Source organism: Pelophylax lessonae, assembly GCF_965119305.1.
Source record: "Pelophylax lessonae genome assembly, chromosome: 2".
NCBI classification, from domain to species: domain Eukaryota; kingdom Metazoa; phylum Chordata; class Amphibia; order Anura; family Ranidae; genus Pelophylax; species Pelophylax lessonae.
In genome coordinates, this window is record NC_138769.1 from 376,879,231 (window position 1) to 376,902,412 (window position 23,182).

The window sequence follows — 23,182 nt, forward strand, 5'->3', positions numbered from 1 at the left end:
TTTTGCTGTGCCGAGTAGGTTCAAACTGCGTTATCCATTTACACCCACCACTGATGAGCGTTGGTGTGTGCCGCCTCAGGTGGATCACGCGGTGGCGATTTTGAATAAATCCACTGCGATCCCTGCTGAGGATACCCCGGTGTTCCGGGACCCGACGGACAGGAGACTGGAGTCTCTGGCCCGTCATGCTTATACGGTTGCTGGTTCTATGCTGAAGCCTATTTTTGCTTCCATTATGGCAGCCCAGGCTATTGCGGATTGGACGCAGGTGCTCAGGCGCACCCTGGTGGCTGACTCTGCCCCGCCGACAACTTTGGCTATGGTGGATCAAATTCATCAGGGTGTCATGTATTTGTGTGATGCGGACTTGGATTTAGTCCCTTTGGCTGCACACCTCTCAAGTGTGGCGGTGTTGAACCATCGCCTGATATGGCTGAAATGTTGGTCTGTTGACCAATCTTCTCGCAAGACTTTAGCTAATTTGCCCTACGCGGGATCTCACCTTTTTGGCGAATCTTTGGATACTCTGATAAAGGGAATTTCTGGGGGTAAGAGCACTCTCTTGCCCCAAACTCACAAGAATAAGTTTGTTCGTGGTAAGAAGAATACCTCGTTTAGACCCTCTCAGGGGTCCTTTCGTGCCTTTCGGTCGCACTATAAGGGCAAGCCCTTCAAGGGCCAAGGCTCCCAGAAGAAGCCGTGGACGGGTAAGCAGAAGTCCGGCCAGTCTGGGTCCGCTGCCCATAACAATACGGCCTGAAGGGACGCCCTCACCCAGTTCTGGGGTGGGGGGACGTTTGCTCGGTTTTCTTCAACCCTGGCTGGACCGCATTCGGGACAGGTGGGTTCAGGAAATCGTTCGATCTGGATACAAGATCGAGTTTCTCTCTCGGCCGGCGGGCAGTTTTTTCCCCTCAAACCTTCAGCTGACTCCAGGGCGCTTGCAGGATCTGCACCTGGCGGTGCGGGCCCAGGGAGTGGTGGTTCTGGTGCCTCGTCGGGACAGATTTCGGGGGTTCTATTCCAATCTGTTCACTGTGCCCAGAAAGGAGGGCAAGGTACGTCCGATTCTGGACTTGAAAGCTCTGAACCACTTTGTGTGGGTTCGCAAGTTTTGCATGGAATCCCTGCGCTCGGTGGTGGCTGCCCTGGTTCCGGGGGAATTCATGGCCTCCATCGATTTGAAGGATGCGTATCTTCACATTCCAATTTTCGAGGGTCACCAGAGGTACCTTCGATTCGCCATTGCGGAGGATCACTACCAATTCGTGGCGTTACCCTTCGGTCTCGCTTCGGCTCCGCTGGTTTTCACCAAGGTGCTTGCGCCGGTCCTGGCTTTATTGAGAGCCCAGGGCATCTCTGTCTTGGGGTATCTGGACGATATCTTGATTCGGTCTGCGACCAGTCAGGGCCTGGTGAACGACCTGTCCATCACAATGCAGACTCTGCAGGAGTTCGGTTGGACGATAAATTTACCAAAGTCAACGTTGTGTCCGTCTGTTCGTCTTCCCTACCTGGGGATGATACTGGACTCTGTTCAAGCGAAGGTCTTCCTGCCGGAAGACAAGCTCCGGACACTTCAGAACGAAGTCAGGTCCCTCAGGGACAATCAGTGCTCGTCCCTCCGGACGTGTATGAGGTGTCTGGGATTGATGGTCTCGGCTTTCGAGGCGATTCCCTTCGCCCAGTTTTACACACGGGATCTTCAGGCGGAGGTCCTGGCCAAGTGGGACGGGCGTCCGCAATCTCTGGATCTGCGGATTTCGTTGAGCCCCCTCACCCGAAGGGGTCTTTTGTGGTGGCTCCAGTCCCCGGCGGTGTCGGGGGGCAAGTCCTTTCGTCCTTTGTCGTGGACGGTGATCACCACGGATGCCAGCCTGTCGGGCTGGGGTGGTGTCCTGGGCGTTCTGTCCGCCCAGGGAACTTGGTCAGAGGAGGAATCCTCCCTTCCGATCAACATTCTGCAATTGCGAGCGATAAATCTGTCTTCTGCGTTGGACGGACAGGCTTCAGGGCCGTCCGGTTCGGGTGCAGACAGACAATGCCACTGCGGTGGCCTACATCAACCACTAAGGGGGCACCAGGAGTGCCCGAGCGGCTCGGGAAGTAGCCGACATTCTGTCTTGGGCCGAGACGCACGTCCTGGCGATATCTGCAGTTCACGTTCCTGGGGTGGAGAACTGGCAGGCGGATTATCGGAGTCGCCAGACCCTGGACCAGGGAGAATGGTCCCTTCACCCGGATGTCTTCCAGATGTTGTGCGCGAAGTGGGGGTCCCCAGATGTAGACCTGTTCGCGTCTCGTCTAAACAACAAGGTGGAAAGGTTCGTGGCAAGGACGCGCGATCCTCATGCAGACGCCTCAGACGCGTTGGTGGCGCCCTGGCATCAGTATCGTCTGATGTAGGCCTTTCCACCGATTCAGCTGCTGTCCAGGCTCCTTCGCAGGTTGGCCTCGGAACCGCACACAGTGATTCTGGTGGCGCCGGTCTTGGTACGCAGACCTCGTGAATCTGGTGGTCGACGCTCCGTGGCGTCTGCCTCTTCGAGAAGATCTCCTGTCTCAAGGACCGATCTTCCATCCTGCTTTACAGTCGCTGGCTTTAACGGCCTGGCTGTTCAAAGCCAGGTCCTGAAGGATAGGGGTCTCTCCCCTGAGGTCATTCCCACTTTGATCAAGGCTAGAAAAGCCTCTTCGGGGAAGATTTACTACTGTACTTGGAAGGCGTATTTTGCCTGGTGTGAGTCAAGGGGGTATTCCCCTCGCTCGTACTCTGTATCGAGAGTGTTGGCTTTCCTCCAAACTGGAGTGGACCAGCGTTTGGCGTTGGCCACGATTAAGGGTCAGATTTCTGTGCTGGCCGTTCTTTTTCAACGACCTGTGGCGTCTAATTCTTTGGTTAGCACCTTTATTCAAGGGGTGCGTCACTTGGCTCCTCCTCGGAGGGACCCTTTACCTCCATGGGACTTGAACCTTGTTCTGTCCGTGTTGCAACATGCTCCCTTTGAGAAGATCAGGGAGATCTCGTTGTCTCTCTTGTCCAAGAAGGTTGCTTTTTTGGTGGCAATCACTTCGGCTCGCAGGGTATCGGAGCTGGCGGCCTTGTCCTGCAGCTCTCCCTACTTGGTGATTCTCTTGGATAAGGTGGTCTTATGACCTAACCCTTCTTTTCTTCCGAAGAGGATCTCGGAATTTCACCTCAATGAGGACATTGTCTTGCCTTCGCTCTGCGCGAAGCCTAAGCATCCAAGGGAGGTGGCTTTGCATTCCTTGGATGTTCGGGCGATCAGGGTTTACCTGTCATCGACAAAATCCTTTCGCAAGTCAGATTCTCTTTTTGTTCTTCCAGAGGGTCCTCGGAAGGGCATGGCAGCGTCGGCTTCGACCATCGCCAAATGGATCAGACAGACCATTGTGCAAGCCTATGCTTTGAAGGGGAAGGTTCCCCCTTTCCCTGTGAAGGCGCACTCTACCAGGTCTCTGAGTACGTCTTGGGCCTATCGTCATCAGGCTTCTGTGGCCCAGGTGTGTAAGGTGGCGACTTGGTCGTCAGTTCACACCTTCTCCCAATTCTACAAGGTGGATGTTCAGGCATCGGCGGATGCTTCCTTTGGCCGCAAAGTTCTTAGTGCGGCAGTGCCTTAGGGCCCCTTGTTTTGGGTCCTTGGCTGTTGGGATGTCTTTATCCCTAGGTTACTTGTTTTCCTGGGTTGTTGCTCCTGTTGAGCACGTTTTTTTCCTGTTGCCCAGTTGGTTCTCTTACCTTGGTAAGGTTCCTTTCTCTGATGTGGGTACTGCGTTTCTTTAGGCGCGGCTGCGTTTTTTCCCACCCCTCATGTCTACACTGCTATGGGACGTCCCCATTAGTGATGAATATGAAGTGGTGGCGACTGTCGGAGGACGTAAGAGAAAACTGAATTTTTGTAAAATCTTACCTGTAAAATTCCTTTCTCTGAGTCCTCCGACAGTCGCCGCCCCCGCCCCTCTTTTGGGGTTTGTTTATGTACTCTACTGCTATGCTACTGAAACTGAGTTGGGAATGCAGGAAGCAGGGAGGTACTGACTGAGGGGACCACCCCCTAGGGGTGGGATATGCTAAAAGCTTTGATATTAACAAATTTTGTTGCCTAGCTACTCCTGCGGAGCGAAGGTCAATAACCCCATTAGTGATGAATATGAAGTGGCGGCGACTGTCGGAGGACTCAGAGAGAGGAATTTTACAGGTAAGATTTTACAAAAATTCCGTTTTTTTTTTTTTTCCAAAAAAATTGCGCTTGGAAGACCGCTGCGCAAATACGGTGTGATAAAAAATATTACAATAATCTCCATTTTATTCTCTAGGGTCTCTGCTAAAAAAAATAATGTTTTGGGGTTCTAAGTAGTTTTCTAGCAAAAACAACTGATTTTAGCTTATAAACACCAAATGTCAAAAATAGGCCTAGTAGGCAAGTGGTTAAATGCATCAGACAATGATAGAAGTTATTACTCAAGTTAAAATACTTTATTTAAAAAAAAAAAAAATCATTAACATTCAGTACATTGTAAGTTTTCAGTAACTTTTGACCCTATTTTTTTTATTTTTTCTTCTAGGAACGGATGAATCCCCAGAACCACTGCCAATTCCTACGTTTCTGGTAGGATATGACTATGATTTTCTGGTGCTTTCTCCATTTGCTTTGCCTTACTGGGAAAGACTGATGCTGGAGCCATATGGTTCTCAACGAGACATTGCTTATGTAGTGGTGTGCCCAGAAAACGAGGCTCTCTTAAATGGAGCCAAAAGCTTTTTTCGGGATCTCACTGCTATGTACGAGGTAAGTTTAAGTGCACTAAACTTTTATTTTTAAATTAGCAACAGACGCTGCAAAATTGTACATCAAACAGGTCAATATATTGTCACTCAAGTACAGAGGTAGCCACTGATCTCCTTTTTCTAGTTCATTTGTAAACATTCATCAGTATGTTCATGTCTGCTGCTATATTTTTTTTCTACTGTGTTTTATTCAAGTAAGTTGTCTTTTTAGTCTTGTAGGCTTGGCCAGCATCGTGCAATTTCCAAACAGCTAACAGATGGCATCATGCGAGTTGGGGCCACTGCAGCAAAAAATGTTTCTGAAAAGTCAGTTACAGAATGGTTTTCTCAGGCAGCTAATGGCAACAATGAAGCATTCACCAAACTGCGACTGTATGCTCAAGTGTGCAAATATGAACTAGGTAAAGTATTTTGCTTTTTAACAAATGCACTTTTAGATTTTTACACACATGCCAGTTTTTTCATCAAACCTTTTAATACTACACGCTGTGCATTTTATTGATATTTACAAATGTGTTGTATGGAAAACCGGCTTAATATTGTTTTTTTTTAGGTCCGTACCTTGCCTCTCAACCACTGGACAACTCTTTACTCTGCCAACCCAACCATGCACCCTCTATTATCCAGGCATCTTCCTCACAGCCACCACCACCAGTGAGCACTGGTAACCCAAGCACTCCTTCCTCTTTGACTCCTGTTCCCACAAATAACTCAGCAGCAGCAACGCCAAACAATAGTAGTTTGCCTTCTGCAACTGCCCCAGGTCTCCCTGCTCCTACAACTGTGGCTAATTCTATAACTGGAAACAAAAGCAGCAGCTTTCCTCCCTATGGGAGCATGAATAACAGCAGCAGCTCAATCCCAGCACCAGTTACCTCTGCCCAGAACAATCAAGCAGGGCAGCAGCCACAGAACATGCAACAAACCACTGGAGTGACAAGTGAACAGGCAGCAGCTGCTGCTGCAGCAGCAGCTGCATCTGAGGTAACAGAAAGGTAAGTCTCAAATTTTGCTTTTCTGATTTAGGTTACATTTTCAGCTATGTTTTAGCTGCTTGTTAGTTTATTTTCTAGTGTCATAATCACGTCTGTTTTTCTTTGTGTATCTTGGGGGCACAGAGCATCTTCATATCCATTATGATGTGATCTAAGCAAGATGGGAAGCCCTCCCAGTTAGACAAGTGATTTTGCTAGTGTTTTAGGCGATGGTCATGTATGTGCAGCTTTCTGCACAAAAGTAGCTAGCTTCCCAACAGTTCCATCTGGAATCGGGAAAATTTATGTATTCTGATCTACTGCCCAATGGCTTTTTAATGCTCAGGGGAATGTACCTGGATCCAGCTCTGCACAATGGGGATGGTTTGTAATATTGCATATTAGCACTGGACCTTGCATAACTAGACCCTCCACAATGATCATTTGCCTTGCGGGACCAGTAGGATGCTGTACAGGTCCAGGGCAGTGATCCCTAGCTGGAGAGTCAAATCCTTAAAGACACTTGAGGCAATGCCAGCTGTGATGGGCAAAGAAAGGACCCCCTAGTGGGTCCTGCTGCGGTATTGGTGCTTGCTTTGGGGGGGGGGTAGCCCCTATGCTGGTACCTCAATGCCTTAGCCTAGTGACAGCTCTTCTCCCCCCCCCGAGTAGCAGCAAACATACAGAGACTCGGGAACTTCCCTAGTTGTAGGTAGCAGGACACAGGCAGACTAAAGCTGGATACACACTATCCAACTTTTGTGGTTACATTTTCCTTCAGATTTACCTTTTCTATGTAGTGCAAGGGCATGTCTGATTGCATACAAATTGAAAGTGTTGAGGTTTGACCTCATATAGTTTTGGTAAGTCTAAAGGAAAAAGTCTTCAGAAAATCTATAGTGTGTATGGCCCATAAGAGAGGTCCTATTTTCTGAAGGGTACCAGTCTTTCTTGCAACACGGTTCCTCTTTGCTGATGCAGGCCACTGATCATGAGAAAGGGTCCCCTGCATGTTGTCCGCGGGCCAGTGTCTTCCAAATACCTACAAGTAAGGAGGAACATGAACGCAGTCCCCTGTGTAGTGTCCACTAGAGGTCAGTATGTTCCTTGTGGCTCTGACTCTCCCTACTCTCCTGGTATATCTGCTACTACTTGGGCACATTCCTCTAATTCATTGTGGTAAGGGAGGAATTTTAATTTATTGCTGAGATTCAGCAGCAGCAGTTTCCTGAATACTTTCCATTTGGTCATAAACGGAGAAGTAGAGCCAAAGCTTGTTTGGCTGTACTTTTCTGTGGGTCACAGGAGTGCAGTCTGTTCTCCTTGATAGTAGAAGGGGGTCAAGGAGTGCAGTTCGTTCTGCACTACTGTGAACCAATTTCAGCTGACAGTGGGTTGAAGTCACAGAGCCAGTCCAAGCTCTGGAAAGATCACAACCATTTGGTCTGGATCCGCCCTTATGCCTGAACCGGCTACCGACTGAGCCTCTTGGCAAGCTACTAAGAGCCTGAGCAAGCCACTCCTGCTCCCTCTACAGTCACCAACTCTTTGCTCAGGTAACTCTGAGAACCTAGCTATCGGCGGTGTTTGATGACTCGCTTCTCGGTCTAAAGCCAGCAAGGGACTGGGGCCACCTAAGCAAGTATAATTCTGTTCCTAATAGGAATAATTGTTCCTATACTTATAAAGGGAAGCGCTTCCCCGCACTTCCCCCTGCTTATGGAGAAACAAGCAGGGACCGAGGTAGAATTTGAGATTTGGCGGTGAGAGATTACTTTTTCCCATCATTGGGAGATTGACTGAGTGGGTCCACAATGTAGTGGCTTGCAGTTACTAGCTGAAATTGCAGAGCTTTCTCCCGTGTGCATTTTGCTTTCGAATGTTTCGTTAGATCCACAAAGATTTGCTCTCTTGCAAGCTCTTGGCCATCTTCTGTCTCGAGGAGTGATCATTTGGTAACGGAAGAGGAAAGATTTCTACTCAAACCTTTTCAAACTTCCAAAACCAAATGGCAGTCTGTCCAATCTTGGCTCTCAAGATACTCAATTTTCTATGAATGCAGAAGCTACGGTTGGAATTGGTGTGGTCAGTGGGGTCCCCCCTCCAGCACAAAGTTATCTTGGCATCAGTGGATATCAAAGATGCTAACTTAAGGCCTGTACACACGAGTCAAAATTCGGCCGGGAATTTTCGTCCGACGACCGATCTGCCGATTTTCTGCTTGTTAGTATGGTGCTCTCGACGACCGACTCCAGGATTTTTTCGGCCGAAAAGTCGGTGTGCAGGCTATTAAATTTTTGTCCTCCGTCAAAACACGTCCGATTTTTGTGCAGTTAGTACAGATTTTGATGGGGAAAAAATCTTATGAGCAAGACTAGGCATGCTCAGAGATGAAAAAACACAAAGCAAGCAATCCAACACATGACATAACTTCTGAAGTAGAATTCTGTCGTGCAGGAAAATTTGTGTGCAGTCTAGAGCACATTCCAACCAACAGACGCCACTCACTCACTTTGTCCACGCCACTGGACAAAAGACGAACGACCGGTCGGCGGAAATTCGTTGCGGTGCACGCTCTGGAGAGGTTCAAATAGTTCTGAATTTATTTAAAGAGGTTGTAAACTCTTTTTTTTTTACAACCTGAAAAGACAAACACATAATGAGCTAGTATACTTCGCATACTAGCTCATTATGAAATACTTACCTTAGAACGAGCCCCCGCCGTGCCGCCCGTTTACCTGTATGACGGGCGACATGTTCAGTTGCCCGTCTCCCGGGGATCGCGTGGCCGGACCCACGATTGCGTCACTCCCGCGCACGCCGACGGTCACGGCACGGGGCTCTGAAGGAACGGCACCAGCGGCACCAGTCCGCTTTGCCGTGAGAGAGGAGCATTATCGGTTTGTGGTGTTACCCTTTGGTCTCGCCTCCGCTCCTTGGGACTTCGCGAAAGTGTTGGCCCTGGTGCTAGCATTGTTACGTCAGCAGGTGATCGCGGTCCTGGGCTACATGGACGACCTCCTTCTGCGAGCAGAGTCTCCTACTGCGCTGGTGGAAAACCTGAAGATCTCCATACGGACCCTGAAGAAGTTCGGCTGGATTCTAAATCTTCAGAATTCTGCTTTGGTTCCGTCCATGAAAATAGACTATCTGGTTCTGACTCTGGACTCTGCCTTAGCCAGAGTACTCCTTTCTCTAGAAAAACTCCAGAAACTGCTGGCTCCAGTTCACCTCCTGCTGTCCAGCAGATGGTCATTCCTCTGGACTTGCACTTTTGAGGCGGTACCGTTTGCATGGTTCCATACGAGGTCCCTGCAAGAGAGATTCTGATCATGTGGGAGGCAAGACTTTGCAGTCTCTGGACAACCAAATCCAGCTGAGCCGGGGTGCAAAAGTGTCCCTCCTGATCTGGTGGCTTTGTGTTCCGGCAGGGCAAATCATTCCTCCCCTTGTATTGGACTGTGGTCACCACGGACGCCAGCCTTTTGGGGTGGGGAGGCATTCTTGAGAGAAATTCTGCTCAGGGAAGAGTCAAGACTACCGATCAATATCCTGGAGCTCCGAGCGATCAGACTGTGCCTGGAACATTGGACGTATCGTCTCCAAGGATGTCCAGTGCGCATTCAATCAGACAATGCCACAGCTGTGGCTTATGTCAATCACCTACGGGGCACAAGAAGATTCATGGCAGCTCTGGAGGTAGCCGGAATTCTCAGGTGGGTAGGACGTTCGTTTCTGCCCTACACATTCCCGGAGTGGAAAACTGACAGGCGGATTACCTCAGTCAGCAGGCGTTGGACCAGGGGGAATGGTCTCTTCATCCGGAGGTATTTCATCAGTTGTGTCTCCGGTGGGGCACCCCCGAGGTGGATCTGTTGGCCTCTCGGCTCAACAGAAAGGTGCAGAGGTTTGTGCCAGGGCATCCTCTGCCGGACGCCACAGATGCGCTGGTTGCCCTGTGGGGTCTGTATTGTCTTATTTACGCCTTCCCTCCTGGCAAGCTTCTGCCAAGACTTCTGCGCAGGTACGAGGCAGAAGGGATTCCAGGTCTTTAGTGGTACACCGATCTGCTGTGGCTGGATGCTTCACCTCAGGGAGGTACTGCTGTCCCAAGGGCCAATCCTCCAACATGCTTTACAGTCGCTGTCTTTGACAGCTTGGCAGTTGAAAGCCAGGTACCGAAGGATAGGGGTTGGTCGGAATCGGTGATTCCAACGCTGTTGAAAGCTAGGGAATCTGTTTCTAGGAAGATCTACCAGCATACAAGGAACACGTACATTGCGTGGTGAGAGTTCCTTGGGGATCATCCTCGCTCGTTCTCGGTGGCACGGATCCTTGACCTTCCTTCACAGGGGGGGTTGAACAGAAGTTTGCATTGATTACCATCAAAGGCCAGGTGTCGACTTTGGCAGTCTTTCAACGACCCTTGGCCACACACTCCCTGGTGCATACCTTTCTTCAGGGTGTTCGCCATTTGGTTCCTCCAGTGCGGTCTCCGTTGCCGCCTTGGGACCTCAATTTGATGCTTTCTTTTCTCCAGAGATTCTTGGGGAGATTCCCTTGTTTACGCTCTCTCAGAAGGCTGGAATGAAGACGTATTGACTGGCGGCATTATCTTTTCATTCACCTTACTTGGTGGTTCACGGAGATAAGGTGGTTCTTCGCCCCTGTCTGTCATTCCTTTCAAAGGTTGTCTCTGATTTTCTATTTGAATGAAGACAGTGTGGTGTTTTCCCTGTATCCCAGGCCAAAACATCCTAAGGAAATTGCCTTGGATGTGGTCCTGGCATATAGGGTGTACCTGACCGCTATGGAGTCTTTTAGGAAGTCAGACTCGCTATTTGTGTTTATGGATGGGTCTCGGACAGGGTTTTCCACTTCCTCTGCAACCATTCCCAGTTGGGTCATACAGATGGTGATTCAGGCCTATTCCTTTAGGGGTCAGGTTCCTCAATTCCTTATCAATGCACACTCTACTTGTGCGCTCAGTGCCTCCTGGGCCTTCTGTCATCAGTCATAAGTGACACAGGTTTGCAAGGCAGCCACCTGGTCTTCAGTGCACACTTTCACAAAGTTTTATATAAAGTGGATGTGTAGGCATCTGCGGATGCCTCTTTTGGCCACAGTTTTGCAGGCTGCTGTTTAGAGGATTTGGTCCTCTTTGAGGGTGTATTGTTTTTTTCAAGTGGGCTCCAGTTGTTTTGGTTGAGCCCTTGTTGCCTGGTTGGCTACTGTTTTTAGCCTTGAGAATTTTATGCTGTTCCCACCCCTTATGTTTATAACTGCTTTGGATGTGCCAATGGTTAGGAATATCAGGAGCTGTGTCCGTCAATGAACGAAAGAGAAATTGGGTTTTTTGACTTGACCTTTCTCTGATGTTCATTGACAGACACAGCACCCACCCTTCTGTGGAGTTATTTTCTGACACTGCTTGTAACGAAACTGAGTACCTATAGCATAGAGAGGGAGTATACCCCCTTGGGACTGCCCATAGCCAGACTTTTTTTTTTTTCTGCCTAGTGTCCTACTCTTCTAGGGGGCAGTATAACCCAATGATTAAGAATATCACGAGCTTTGTTCGTCCATGACCATCAAAGAAATGGACTTTAGGGTAAGTCAAAAATCCATTTTTTTTTTTAAAACTTAAAGTGAAGTTCTCCTGGTTGAGATGGAAAGAAGGACAACGTGTTACCATTTTTCTGTCCTAAGCCACAGGCGATAGGAAACGACGTGTTCACTTTTGGATGTGGTTCTTGCTATCAGATGTTATTGTTAATGTTGTTGTTATAACAGATGTATATTTGTCAGTCAAATTTCCTCTTTGTGCTTTCTGAAGGCCCAAGGAAGAATCGTGCAGCTTGCAGTTCTAACATTTCTCATTGGGTCCATCAGCTTATTTCTTAGGCTTATGAGCTAAAGGGCAAATTTCCACTGTTTTCATTGGTCCCTTATTCCGCTAGGAGTGTGAGTGCTTCCTAGGCCATTCAACATCATGCTTCGGTAGCTCAATGTAGTAAACCTGCTTACTGGTCTTCAGTTCATATTGTCAAAAAGTTTTACCAAATGGATGTTGGACACTATCTTGGTTGTTTTGTTTTGCAGGTTGTTGAGTGAGGTTCTAACCTGTTCTGGTTTAGATGTTTTGGGCTAGTTGCCCTCCTCACATATTAAGTGCTTTAGAACCTTCCTATCGTAATGGATATGAAGATGTTGTGTATCCTGTCATGTACAAAAAAGAAAATGGGATTTTTGGCTTACCTGTGTACAGAGATCCTATCCCTCCTCTACAAAAAAATTGAAGCCCTTCCTAATGGGGAGGGGTTATGCCTAGGAGGGGCTCTTTTTTTTTTTTTTTTTTGCCAGTGTCCAATCACCTGAATGTGGCAGCATACCCTATCACAATGGATATAAAGATGTTCTGTCTCATGATGTATTATAGAAAAGGAGTTTTACAGGTAAACCAAAAATCCCAGTGTTTTAAATATAGAATTATAGGGAGGATGATGCAATTTAACACATTCTATCAAATACAATTTTATTATGCAAATAATAAAGTTTTTTTTCATTTATTTGATATTTTTTGCAGTACTATGGACCGTGATAAAGTTGGAGTTCCTACAGATGGGGAATCTCATGCCATCACCTATCCGCCAGCCATTGTGGTGTATATTGTTGATCCTTTTAATTATGAAAATAATGATGAAGGCTCAGGTTCATCTAGTGTCTGGACTTTAGGGCTTCTCCGCTGCTTTCTGGAACTATTGAGCACACTCCCAACACATATTCGCAATACAGTTTCTGTCCAGGTAGGGTTTGTTTCTCGTCATGTGTTTTTGCAGTTTAATAGCCAACTGTGCCTAAAAATGTAATATCTGTTTCAAAGGTTTTTCTTTATTAATATTGTGTTATTAACCATTTAAAGACCGTAAGGTTTTACCCCTTTAATGACCAGGTCATTTTTTGCCGATACGGCACTGCTACTTTAACTGACAATTGCGTAGTAGTGCGATGCTGCACCAAAATAAAATTGATGTCCCTTTTCCTCCCAAAAATAGAGCTTTTTGCTGCTATTCCTCCCTTACATACACATACCTAAACCCAGTAGCTATTTCACACTCACATTTACTGTGGAGATAGAAAAGAATCACCCCCCTTTAAAACCACATTTTGTTGCTTTGCAACCTGAAGTTAAGTCGGACACAGTTTTTTGTTTGATCCTGCTGTATTTACTCCAAATGAGATATAACTCCATGTAAGGAAAAAAAAAAATCAAAAACAAAATCACTGATTTGGAAAAAGGATCAATCCCCTTCTAAAATAAATTATAAACCTAATCGGGTGTAGCTAATAACCTTCGCAATGGCTCGCACAGCTATTTTACTTTCAACTGTAATCAGCTGTGGTCATTATCAGCTCAGCATACAAAATAATTTTAAAGGTTTTATCAGAGCCTAGAAGCACCGTGAAGTCCAATTTTTAAGAAGTGGGAGGTATTTGGTACAACGCAGACCTTCCCTGGAGCAGGACGTCGCTCCAAACTGGATAACCTATCTTATTTATCTATGTATTTTTACACTTTAAAAAAATTTTTGATCACTTTTTATTTTATTTAGGCATGTGACAGGTACTCTTAATGGAGAGAACTGGGGAAGACCCCAAATCCCTCCATTGCTATAAAAAGCGTTTGATCAGACTAAGATCAGTGTAATCTAATGCTTTTGATTTTTAAAAATGGCAGTGTACATCAAGTAATCCTGGTTACTGTGTCACAGAGCCCAACAAAGCCAATTGGGTCTTCGCTAAGCTCTATGATCAGCCAGTGGAAGCTGCGGCTGGCCGATCAGGACTTCCCTTAGGATTGCTTTTAAGAGAGCCGACTGCCTGCTCTAAACGGTACCTGGATGTTGTCTGCAGCTGCAGGCATCATCCCGGTACAACTGCTCAAACTCCAGCGACGTATAGGTACGTCGCTGGAGCTGAAGTGGTTAATATACAAAGCAAAATTCTAAAATAAATATCAGTCCCAAGTGCTGGATAGTATATAACACTTATCACAGTGCAAAAAATCTCTTCTGATTCACCCCTCTTCTCCACCTCCGCAGAGTAGCATTCAAGATGTGTTTTCGCCTTAAAGGAATGACCGACACATCATAGAGGTCATTAAAAGCCTTATGCCCCATTTCTGGGGTCCGGGTGTCACAGATAGTGTCCGCTTTCTCCCTATCATTCAAGACAAGCAGAGACATACACCACAATGGTTTTTTTTTTTTCGCCACATTTATTAAAAACTTACAAACCCCCTCACATTCAATAATGCACCATCTCCTAAGTGCACATAGATAAACTGCAATGTCAATAATATAACACCTTCATTTGGCATTCACCCTGAAAAAACCTGTAATCCAAGTTACTTTGTGATCTGTGCCTGATTATGTCATTAAGCCCAGCCCAACATGTTTCGTGACCAATACAGGAGGATTTGGGCTATGCCAAACAAAGTAACCGTCTTTATACAATTCCTTCCACTCCAGCATGGCTCAATTTTTACCATTTTTTTACTAGCCATTTTACCTTAATCGGGATTCATTTTTCTTCAACTAAAACTTCTTTACATGCTGCATTCCACCATTTATCAGTGGCTCAGACAGATTAATCCATCCTATGGTTTTAAGGATCGGGTTCCACCCTTTTCTGTCAAGGCACACTCTACTTGATGTGAGAGGGCTTCTTGGTTTTTTGGGATCAGGCAATAATTCCCCAGATTTGTAAGACTGCCACCTAGTCTTCTATTCACACATTCTCAAAGTTTTAACAGGTCCGTGTTCAGGCCTCACCTAGTGTCCGCTTTGGGTATAAGCTCCATCAGGCAGCTCTTTGAGTGGATCTGTTAGCGTTTTGTTTGCTGTGTTTATCCACCACTTAGTTGGGTTGCTTTTGGATGTCCCAAATGTGTCTGAATCCTCTGTCTTGTAGGCCTCGTGCACACTGGACGTTATAAAAATGCCAGTAGCTTTGTAGTGAGTTTTTTCCTGCGTTTTTTTTCTTTTTAGCTTTTTTGCATTGGCGTTTTTAGCTTAAAATCACCTCTCTGCTGTTTTAGTAAGACTATCCCACAATGCAATGCTTTCCAGAATTGCATCACATGGATGTTCACACCCATGCGATAAGATTTAGGTGTGGGAAAAAAAGGGTTCTACAACATGTTGGTGCAAATGTGGACTCTTTTTTTTTTTCCCTGCATCAAAATTGCATTGCAGGGGTGTGAATACCCATGCGATGCGATTCGGTCAAGCTCACTGCATTGTGCAATCTGTTTCAGGATGTCGTTTCTGTTTCAGGATGTCGTTCATGGAACATTAAGCCCCCGTTGACATCAACCAGATTTGACGTCAAATCTCATGCCAAATCAGAGCGACGTTGTGGCGCGACACCGATTCCCAAAAGTAGTTTCTGCACTACTTTTGGTGACTTCAGGGCGATTTCAATAGACCTCTCTGCATGAACCCATACAGATGTCTGTCAAATCGCCTCCGAAGTTTCACTGACATTCGAGTTTGAAATTGTGCGCATTCAGCGGAGTTGCCTGCAATAAGCTCCGATTTGACATGCGTCTTTACATGACAAATCGCATTCCAAATGAGCACAATATCAACGGCTTCATGTTCCATGAACGATACCCCGAAACAGATTGCAAAATGCAGTGCGATTGCCAGAATTATGGCAAGCGCACTGCATTTTTGAATGCTGCTGTCTTTTTTTTCTTTTTTTTTTTTTTTTTTTTTGTCATGACCTCGCTTCCGGGTTTTTACATCGGAGACCCAAACAAAGCCGAATTCGGCTTTGTTCGGATCTTTGGCCAGCCGGGGAAAGGCGTGACAGGTGACCCAGGCGTGCCGCGGAGGGTGACGTTGTCGCTTCTTGTAATGACAGCCAATCAGCTGCTCAGCCACATTGGTTGTTATAATTACAAGAGAGCCGATCGTTGGCTCTCAACAGCGGTATTGGTGTGATGCCTGCAGCTGCAGGCATCACCCCGGTACAACCCCCCTGAAGCCGAAGCATATTTCCTTCGCCTTTCTGTGGATCAACTGTGGGTATGGGATTTGTGTGTTTTTTTTTTTTGTTGTTTGTTTTTCTTTCTTTTTTTTTTTTTTTTTTAGCTGGATGGACCTTTTTTCATCCTGACTATGTGGATCAAATAATAATTTTCCCCTCTGTATGTAATACATTTCTCAATCAAACCTATCAATTTTCTCTCGTGTGTTTTCATTCACATTCTTGCTACTAGTGCATGTGCTTTATATGCTACCTTCAGGACAGCCTCTGGCAATGGCTGTTGAAGTTGCTAGTGTGCCTATTTCAGCCAAACTTACAGCTGGTGCCAATGCTGATCATGTTTGCTGTACTATGGCATCTGTAGATCTAAATGGAAGCTAAGCTAGCAGTGTTCTCAGCAAATGGTAAAGTAGAAGGGTTTACTTTACTTGTGTATGGATTTTGAGTAAAAATCTGTTTTAGATTCTTGCGTAACTATCAGTTGTTTGCCAATGGTTGAAGGTGCACCCAACACTAGGTATAAGTTTAGACTTGCTTGGATGCTAGTCCAAACCACGCCTGAGCTATCCTGCTAAGAAGCCTCACTGCAGACTGCCAGTCATACGTAGCAGAGGCATTCCCTGCCTCGCAGCTGCATGTTTCTGCCAACACCTATAGATGTTTTTCCTAATGAGAGGTGATTTATATGCACTAGATGTGCATCTTCTCTCAGTAATTTTTTATTTATTTTTTTTTTTAAGCATTCTCATAAAATCTTGTATGCCATGTCATTTCCCGGTGTTCCTTTGCTGCCTTTTAAAAAATGCAGTTAATTTCTTATAGCAAGGAATCCTCATATAAACTTTTTATCCTTTCAGATTGTTCCATGTGAGTATCTCCTACAGCCAGTAAGGCATGAAGACCGTCAGAATTACACCCAGCATTTAAAGTCACTAGCTTTCTCAGTGTTTACACAGTGCCGAAGACCACTTCCATATTCAACAAATGTGAAAACTCTAACTGGCTTTGGACCAGGGCTTGCTATTGAAAATTCCCTAAAGAGTCCAGAAGTAAGTAGTGTTGTGTTTCTAAAAGGCTTTATTATGCATCTTTATTTTGCTATCTGTTTGACATAATTCACTTTGTAGAAAAATTTTGTATTATGATGCAGGTTTCTGTTAAAGAATATAAAGGGCGTTGTAAAGGATCCTTTTTATATTTGGCTGACGAGGTTTTAAAAATAGTCCTTCCAACCAGAAATTGCTTTATTTAAATTGGACCTACCGCACCCTCCAGTATATTACTGACAACATAAACAAAATATTACTGGCCCTTTCATGAAAGTACCGTCCATTATGGTCAGCAAGGAGGTTTTGTGCTAGAATTTTTGCTCACCCCAGCATGTGTGGCAATGTGTAACGTAACGCAGTCGACCTTTTCATGCGTAGGTGCCCCCAACGCATGCTTTTACATTTGTACATGCATATATGTGGGGGGGGGGGGGGATTTTATATGCTTGGCCACAGGTTTTTTTTTTTTTTTAAGGTGACATTGCCTCACGGCTATGCTAGCTGAGGAAAGTGACAGGTCAAAAGACGTATAACTTTCTGAGTCACAGCAAGAAGGGGAGGGGCGCGAACATGTCTCTGCTCTTTTCCATACCCTCTACCCTCCGGCAACCGCCATGTAAATCCCGGGCCCGCACATGCTTCAGCCACCGGATTGTGTGTGAAACACTCCCCTCCCCTGCTGTCAGGTCCGTATGATGTACAGACCTGGCAGTGAAAGGGTTTACAGTTGACTGGCAGGAGGCAAGGCTTGGCAATAAAACTGAATGGGACGTTTGACCTTGAGTAAAGTCGAAGTCCTGTATATAGCCTCCGCTGACTTGCTTTAGCACTACTATCTTAAGATTTTTAGGTCGCCTGATGTTCTAATCTCGGTAACATTTTAGTGTTTTATTAGCTTGAAGAATGCAAGTTTTTTTATTTTTTATTTTCCTCTGTTAGAGACCAGACTGCATTCGACTCTACACACCTCCTTTTATTCTGGCACCAGTTAAAGACAAGCAGACAGAACTTGGTGAAACATTTGGAGAGGCTGGTCAAAAATATAATGTTCTTTTTCTTGGATACTGCTTATCTCATGATCAGAAATGGCTTTTGGCATCTTGTACAGACCTCTATGGAGAGTTGTTGGAAACCTGCATCATAAATATTGATGTGCAAAATCGGTAAGTATTATGCCACAATTGGCGGTGTGATTTTTTTTTTTTTTTTTTTAGTCTTGCACCCCTATATTCCTTAAAATGTGGTTTAGACTCAGTTTTATGCATTTGTTTGATTTTACAGCGCTAGGAGGAAAAAGGGCTCTGCACGTCGCAGTGGCCTTCAGAAATTATGGGAATGGTGTCAAGGACTTGTACAAATGAGTTCTTTGCCGTGGAGGGTAGTCATCGGTCGCTTGGGGAGGATAGGTCATGGAGAGTTAAAAGGTATGTCAATAAAGTCCAGCAGTTGTGTGTATGAAAAATGTAAGTTAAAACTATAGGCACATTTGTTTTCATTTTGGATAGAGTATGAAGTGTTTTCACACGTCATATATTTTCTTTTTTTTTTTTTTTTTTTCTTTTGTCCGGGGGCACAGACAGCAATAAAAACCTAGTTCTAATCAATTTCTGCTCTGTCCAAAAAAAAAATGCCTCTATTTATACTGTAAGCTCCCCAGATGTCTGTAATGGGTACTAGCATGCTTTTGACCTGTGTCTGTACTTTTATTTGTAATGTTTTTTTGCACAAGTCAATGCACCTACTAATTCCTAACATGTTTTTGTTTTTCATCTGTAATATAAACTACTGAAAAAAATTAAACACTTTTTAATCCGAGTATAGCATAAAGTCAATTAAACCCCTGGGATATTGTTCTGGTCAGTTAGGTAGCAGAGCTGCCTTGATGCGTTGGTGCTAATGAAATTAACATTTGCTCTAAATGGGCAACAATGAGACAACCTCCAAAACGGGAATGGTTTTACAGGTTAGGCCACTGACATTTTTTTTTTTTTTCTCCCTACTCATCTTTTCTGACTAGTTTTCATTAGTTAGGCATTTGGCTAGGGTCAGTGTCACTATTAGTAGCATGAGGTGATACCTGGACCCCATAGAGGTTGCACAGGCAGTCCAACTCCTCCAAGATGGCACATAAAGACGTGCCATTGCCAGAAGGTTTGCTGTCTCCCCCAGCACAGTCTAAAGGGCCGTACGCACTATAAGATTTTCTGAAGACTTTTTCCTTTTAGATTTACCAAAACCATATAATATGAGGTCAAACCTAAACACTTTAAATTTGTATGCAATCTGGCAGGCCCTTGCACTACATAGAAAAGGTAAATCTGAAGGAAATCTAACCACAAAAAATGGGATAGTGTGTATCCAGCTTTAGGAGCATGGAGGAGATTCCAGGAGACAGGCTGTTACTATAGGAGAGTCGGACAGGTCTGTAGATGGTCCTTAACCCATTAGCAGGACCAGTATCTGCTCGTTTGTGCAAGGAGAAACAGGATGAGCTCTTCCGGAGCCTTACAAAATGACCTCCAGCAGGCCACTGGTGGTGTTGTCTGACCAAACAATCAGAAACAGACTTCATAAGGGTCTCCTGAGGTCCCGACGCCCTCTAGTGGGCCCTGTGCTCACTGCCCAACAGGGTAGAGCTCGATTGGCATTTACCATTGAACACCAGAATTGGCAGGTCCACCACTGGCTCCATGTGCTTTTCACAGATGAGAGGATCACCATGAGCACGTGAAAGAGTCTGGAGAAGCTGTAGAGCACGTTATGCTGCCTCTAACATCGATCAGCATGACCAGTTTGGTAGTGGGCCAGTGAAGGTCTGGGGAAGCATATCCATGGAGGGACGCATAGACCTCTACAGGCTAGACAATGGCACCCTGACTGCCATTAGGAATCAGGATGAATTCCTTAGACCCATTGTCATACCCTACGCTGGTGCAGTGGGTCCTGGGTTCCTCCTGGTGTACAACAATGCCCGTCCCTATGTGGTGAGAGTGTGCAGCCAGTTCCTGGAGGAGGAAATACCCCAGGACACACCATCCATCGTCTCATTGGGAGCATGCCCCGACGACGTTGGGCATGCATACAAGCATATGGGGGCCATGCAATTTACGGAGTAACGTTTTTTTGAGTTGCTTAAACGAAATTTAAGCAAAATTAACTAGCCTGTTGCATCATTTTTTTACTTTAGCTTTTGGTTGTCTTTGAATTCAGCCCTCTGTCGGTTGATCATTTTTCATTGCCAACAAACAATGTGACATCCTTTTGTTCCTATCACATTACCCAGTTCATAACAGTATAGATATCCAGCATGATATTTTTCTCCATTGATATCTGATGTGTTTTCAAAGTGTTACTTTTTTTTATTTTTTTGAGCAGTGTATTTTGCAAATATTCACTGTGATATGCTTTGATATTGTAGGTGAAAGGCTGACTTGAATTTTAAAATACTTGTCCTATATATTTAGCCAAAATCGTTTTCTTTGTTTTAGGATAGATTGGGTAAGGATTAGAACCCTTGTCATGTTTTTTCTGCTCCAAGGGCTTTGTTAGGGAGATTATCAATCTCCTCATCACTTCCTGTTCCGATAACAGGTTATGTTGGGAATGAGTGGAACTCTCCCACCAGCATCACTACCAAATGAAAACTAATTTTGTTTAGGAAAGATGCAGTAATGGATGTTTTTCTGTCTTTTTTTTTTGTTTGTTTTTTATTATTATTATTTCACAGTTTGAAGTGGCGGTTCACACTTTTGTGATGCGGGAACACTGTGAATATACTGGGTGTTCCCGCATCGCATCCGCAGCACAGGCAGTTCACACTGCCATATGCGATACGCTGGGGGTGTCAATTCAAAGTTAACGACACCCCCAGATCACATCGCATATCGCAGTGAGATCTGACAATTCGCACAGGAATCGGATCGCACTGGTGTGAACCAACATGCGATCCAATTCTGCTGCGACCAAAAAAGGGTCCTGTGTGTGTTCACTACGATTGCGGTGCGAATTCAGCCATACAAACTGTATGGCTGAACTCGCACCGCACAGACATCGCATGTGATTTTAGGAGCAGTGCGCTCCGAATCATATGCGATGTCTGTGATTGCAATAGTGTGAACCGGCACTTACTGTTGAAAATAATAAAAACAAAAAAAATTGATAACCCAGGTTTCCAGTCCTTCCCCCCACTAATCAAATTTATTAAAAAAAAACAAAACATTATACAGAACTGAAGTCATGACCATGAGTTATAAGCTGCTCCCTTCAGGTAATAACACTATCAAACAAAATTGTTAAGACCAGCCCATATAACCTCCCTCTACTGAGAGCAGGTTTCTGGCTTGCAATTACTGAAACGTTGAAAACTAGACTACACTTGATTCTTCATATGGAAAGAAACTGTCTCCCATTGGCTGCATAGATGCCACTACGTCTTTATAATTACAGCTTCTGGATCCATCGCTCCTCTGGAACTGTACCTGAATCCCACTGCATGTAATATGCAAGGCTGTCCTGTAATTTTTGCCTTTTGTACCTGAACGTTTGCACTCACCCTCGGTACAGAAGTGCAGTTAGCTGTAGAGTGCTGTACAGGTCAAGGCAGTGACGATCCAAACCCTGGTAGTTGGACTTTGAAGACTATGCCCTGTAGCAGGGAGTCTAACTTGGGAAGGGGCCAATAACCTAAGTGGAGAGTTTAGGGCTTTGCCTCTACCTTTGTGGGGTCCCTAAACCCTCAGACTCACAGCCTTAGGCTAGTCAATGGACACAAGGCCCCTGGGGTGAGCGGCAAGAGTACCTAAGTCCGAGAGCAATGTGTTGTAGGGGGTGCTGCACCGCCTTCAAATTGTTGTGGCCTTGGCCTAGCACATGCCAATTTCTGCATGCTAATGAAATGTTGGCTTAGCCCCTGCAACACAGTCGGGCATGCAAGTGTGTTCATAGGAGGTCCTGTGCTTTCTCCCTAACTCTTGAGTGCAATCTTGAAGCTGTGTCTTGATACACAGTGGCAGCTCTATACTCACATTTTTTGTGGACTTTTTTTGGAATTTCGGTTTTGCATCCATTTGTGTATTGCACACTTTTATGGTCACAATTTACCATTATGATTCACATATGTATTGAGCACATACTATGTTCATTGCACCTTACTCTGTGATACATTTTGTATTTATGCAGATTGGTTTACGCATTGGTTACACTTTATATTGAGCGCAGCACTTTTTATTTCCCATTCTTGTATTAAGTGCTTTGCATTCAGCTCCAGCAGCTACCCTTCTCTGGATTTCACCCCCAGGTCTTAGCATTTACTGGGTTATCTAGCAGCTTTCAGTCCTGAGACACACAGGGAAAGTATTCCTCCTGCTCCACAGAAAGTCATTGCACAGATGAATGCTGTGAGTACCCCTCAGGTGATCCCCTCATCCTTATGGTGGATGTCAGACAGTAGTGAAATGGGATGAAGAGCAGGCTTGCACAGAGTGTTCATGCCGTAAGGTTATTTGGAGTTCTTCTCCAAACTCTGCTTCTGGGTCTTTGGACCTCAGTCTTCACATGTCGGCGCCTTGCTTTATCACTTCCCCATTCCTCCTTTTTACCTAAAAAGGTATTTTCAGCCTCTATGGCACACCTGATGGTGAAGATCTCTATGTATGCACAAGAAGTGTCCCCCTACAGCAGGGTTCTCAACTCCGGTCCTCGGGACCCACCAACAGGCCAGGTTTGCAAGATAACTAAATTACATCACAGGTGATCTTATTTGCTGCTCAGTGATTGCAGTACTCTAGTCTGCATCTCCCCAAGGTAATGCTTAACATCTGGCCTGTTAGTGGGTCCCGAGGACCGGAGTTGAGAACCACTGCTCTACAGAGTCATTGTCTGGCTTGTCTATCTTTGCAGCGTTCCTTCCTGATGAAGCTGAGGGGATGAAAAATGAGGTACTCACCCCAGGATTTTCAGTCGCCCTCTATCTCCTCTAACATGGAAAAAAAAAAAAAAAACATAAAGGGGCTCTGATAGACAAGAACTGCTTTTGTTTGACGCTACAATTGTCCCCACCTGCTGGGGTTAAGGGGTTGCTTCACCCAGAAGCAGAAGTTCATCTTGTTTTCCTCCTTCCACCCCCCTCTTTAACTTTTGTTTGTTTTTTTTTTTTGGGGTGGTGGGGCACGGATACTTGGTTTTGCACAGTGCAGTTTGAGCATGTGCAGTGGGAAGCTGGCTGTGAAGCGGCAAACAGTCACAGCCAGCTTCCCAAAGTAAACCTGCCGGTGCCTGGACCCCAAGACTGC

At 45.5% G+C, this 23,182-nt stretch overlaps 1 protein-coding gene across 1 annotated transcript in view; it reads left to right on the forward strand.

The window, feature by feature from the left end:
• Positions 1-23,182, forward strand: part of MED13 (mediator complex subunit 13) — a 181,548-nt gene that overhangs the window by 133,392 nt on the left and 24,974 nt on the right. Inside the window, exons 18-24 of the mRNA XM_082245707.1 lie at positions 4,591-4,814; positions 5,025-5,214; positions 5,367-5,808; positions 12,374-12,593; positions 16,701-16,892; positions 17,832-18,055; positions 18,174-18,316. Coding sequence (XP_082101833.1) covers positions 4,591-4,814; positions 5,025-5,214; positions 5,367-5,808; positions 12,374-12,593; positions 16,701-16,892; positions 17,832-18,055; positions 18,174-18,316 — 1,635 coding nt within the window. The remainder of the gene's footprint in view (positions 1-4,590; positions 4,815-5,024; positions 5,215-5,366; positions 5,809-12,373; positions 12,594-16,700; positions 16,893-17,831; positions 18,056-18,173; positions 18,317-23,182) is intronic.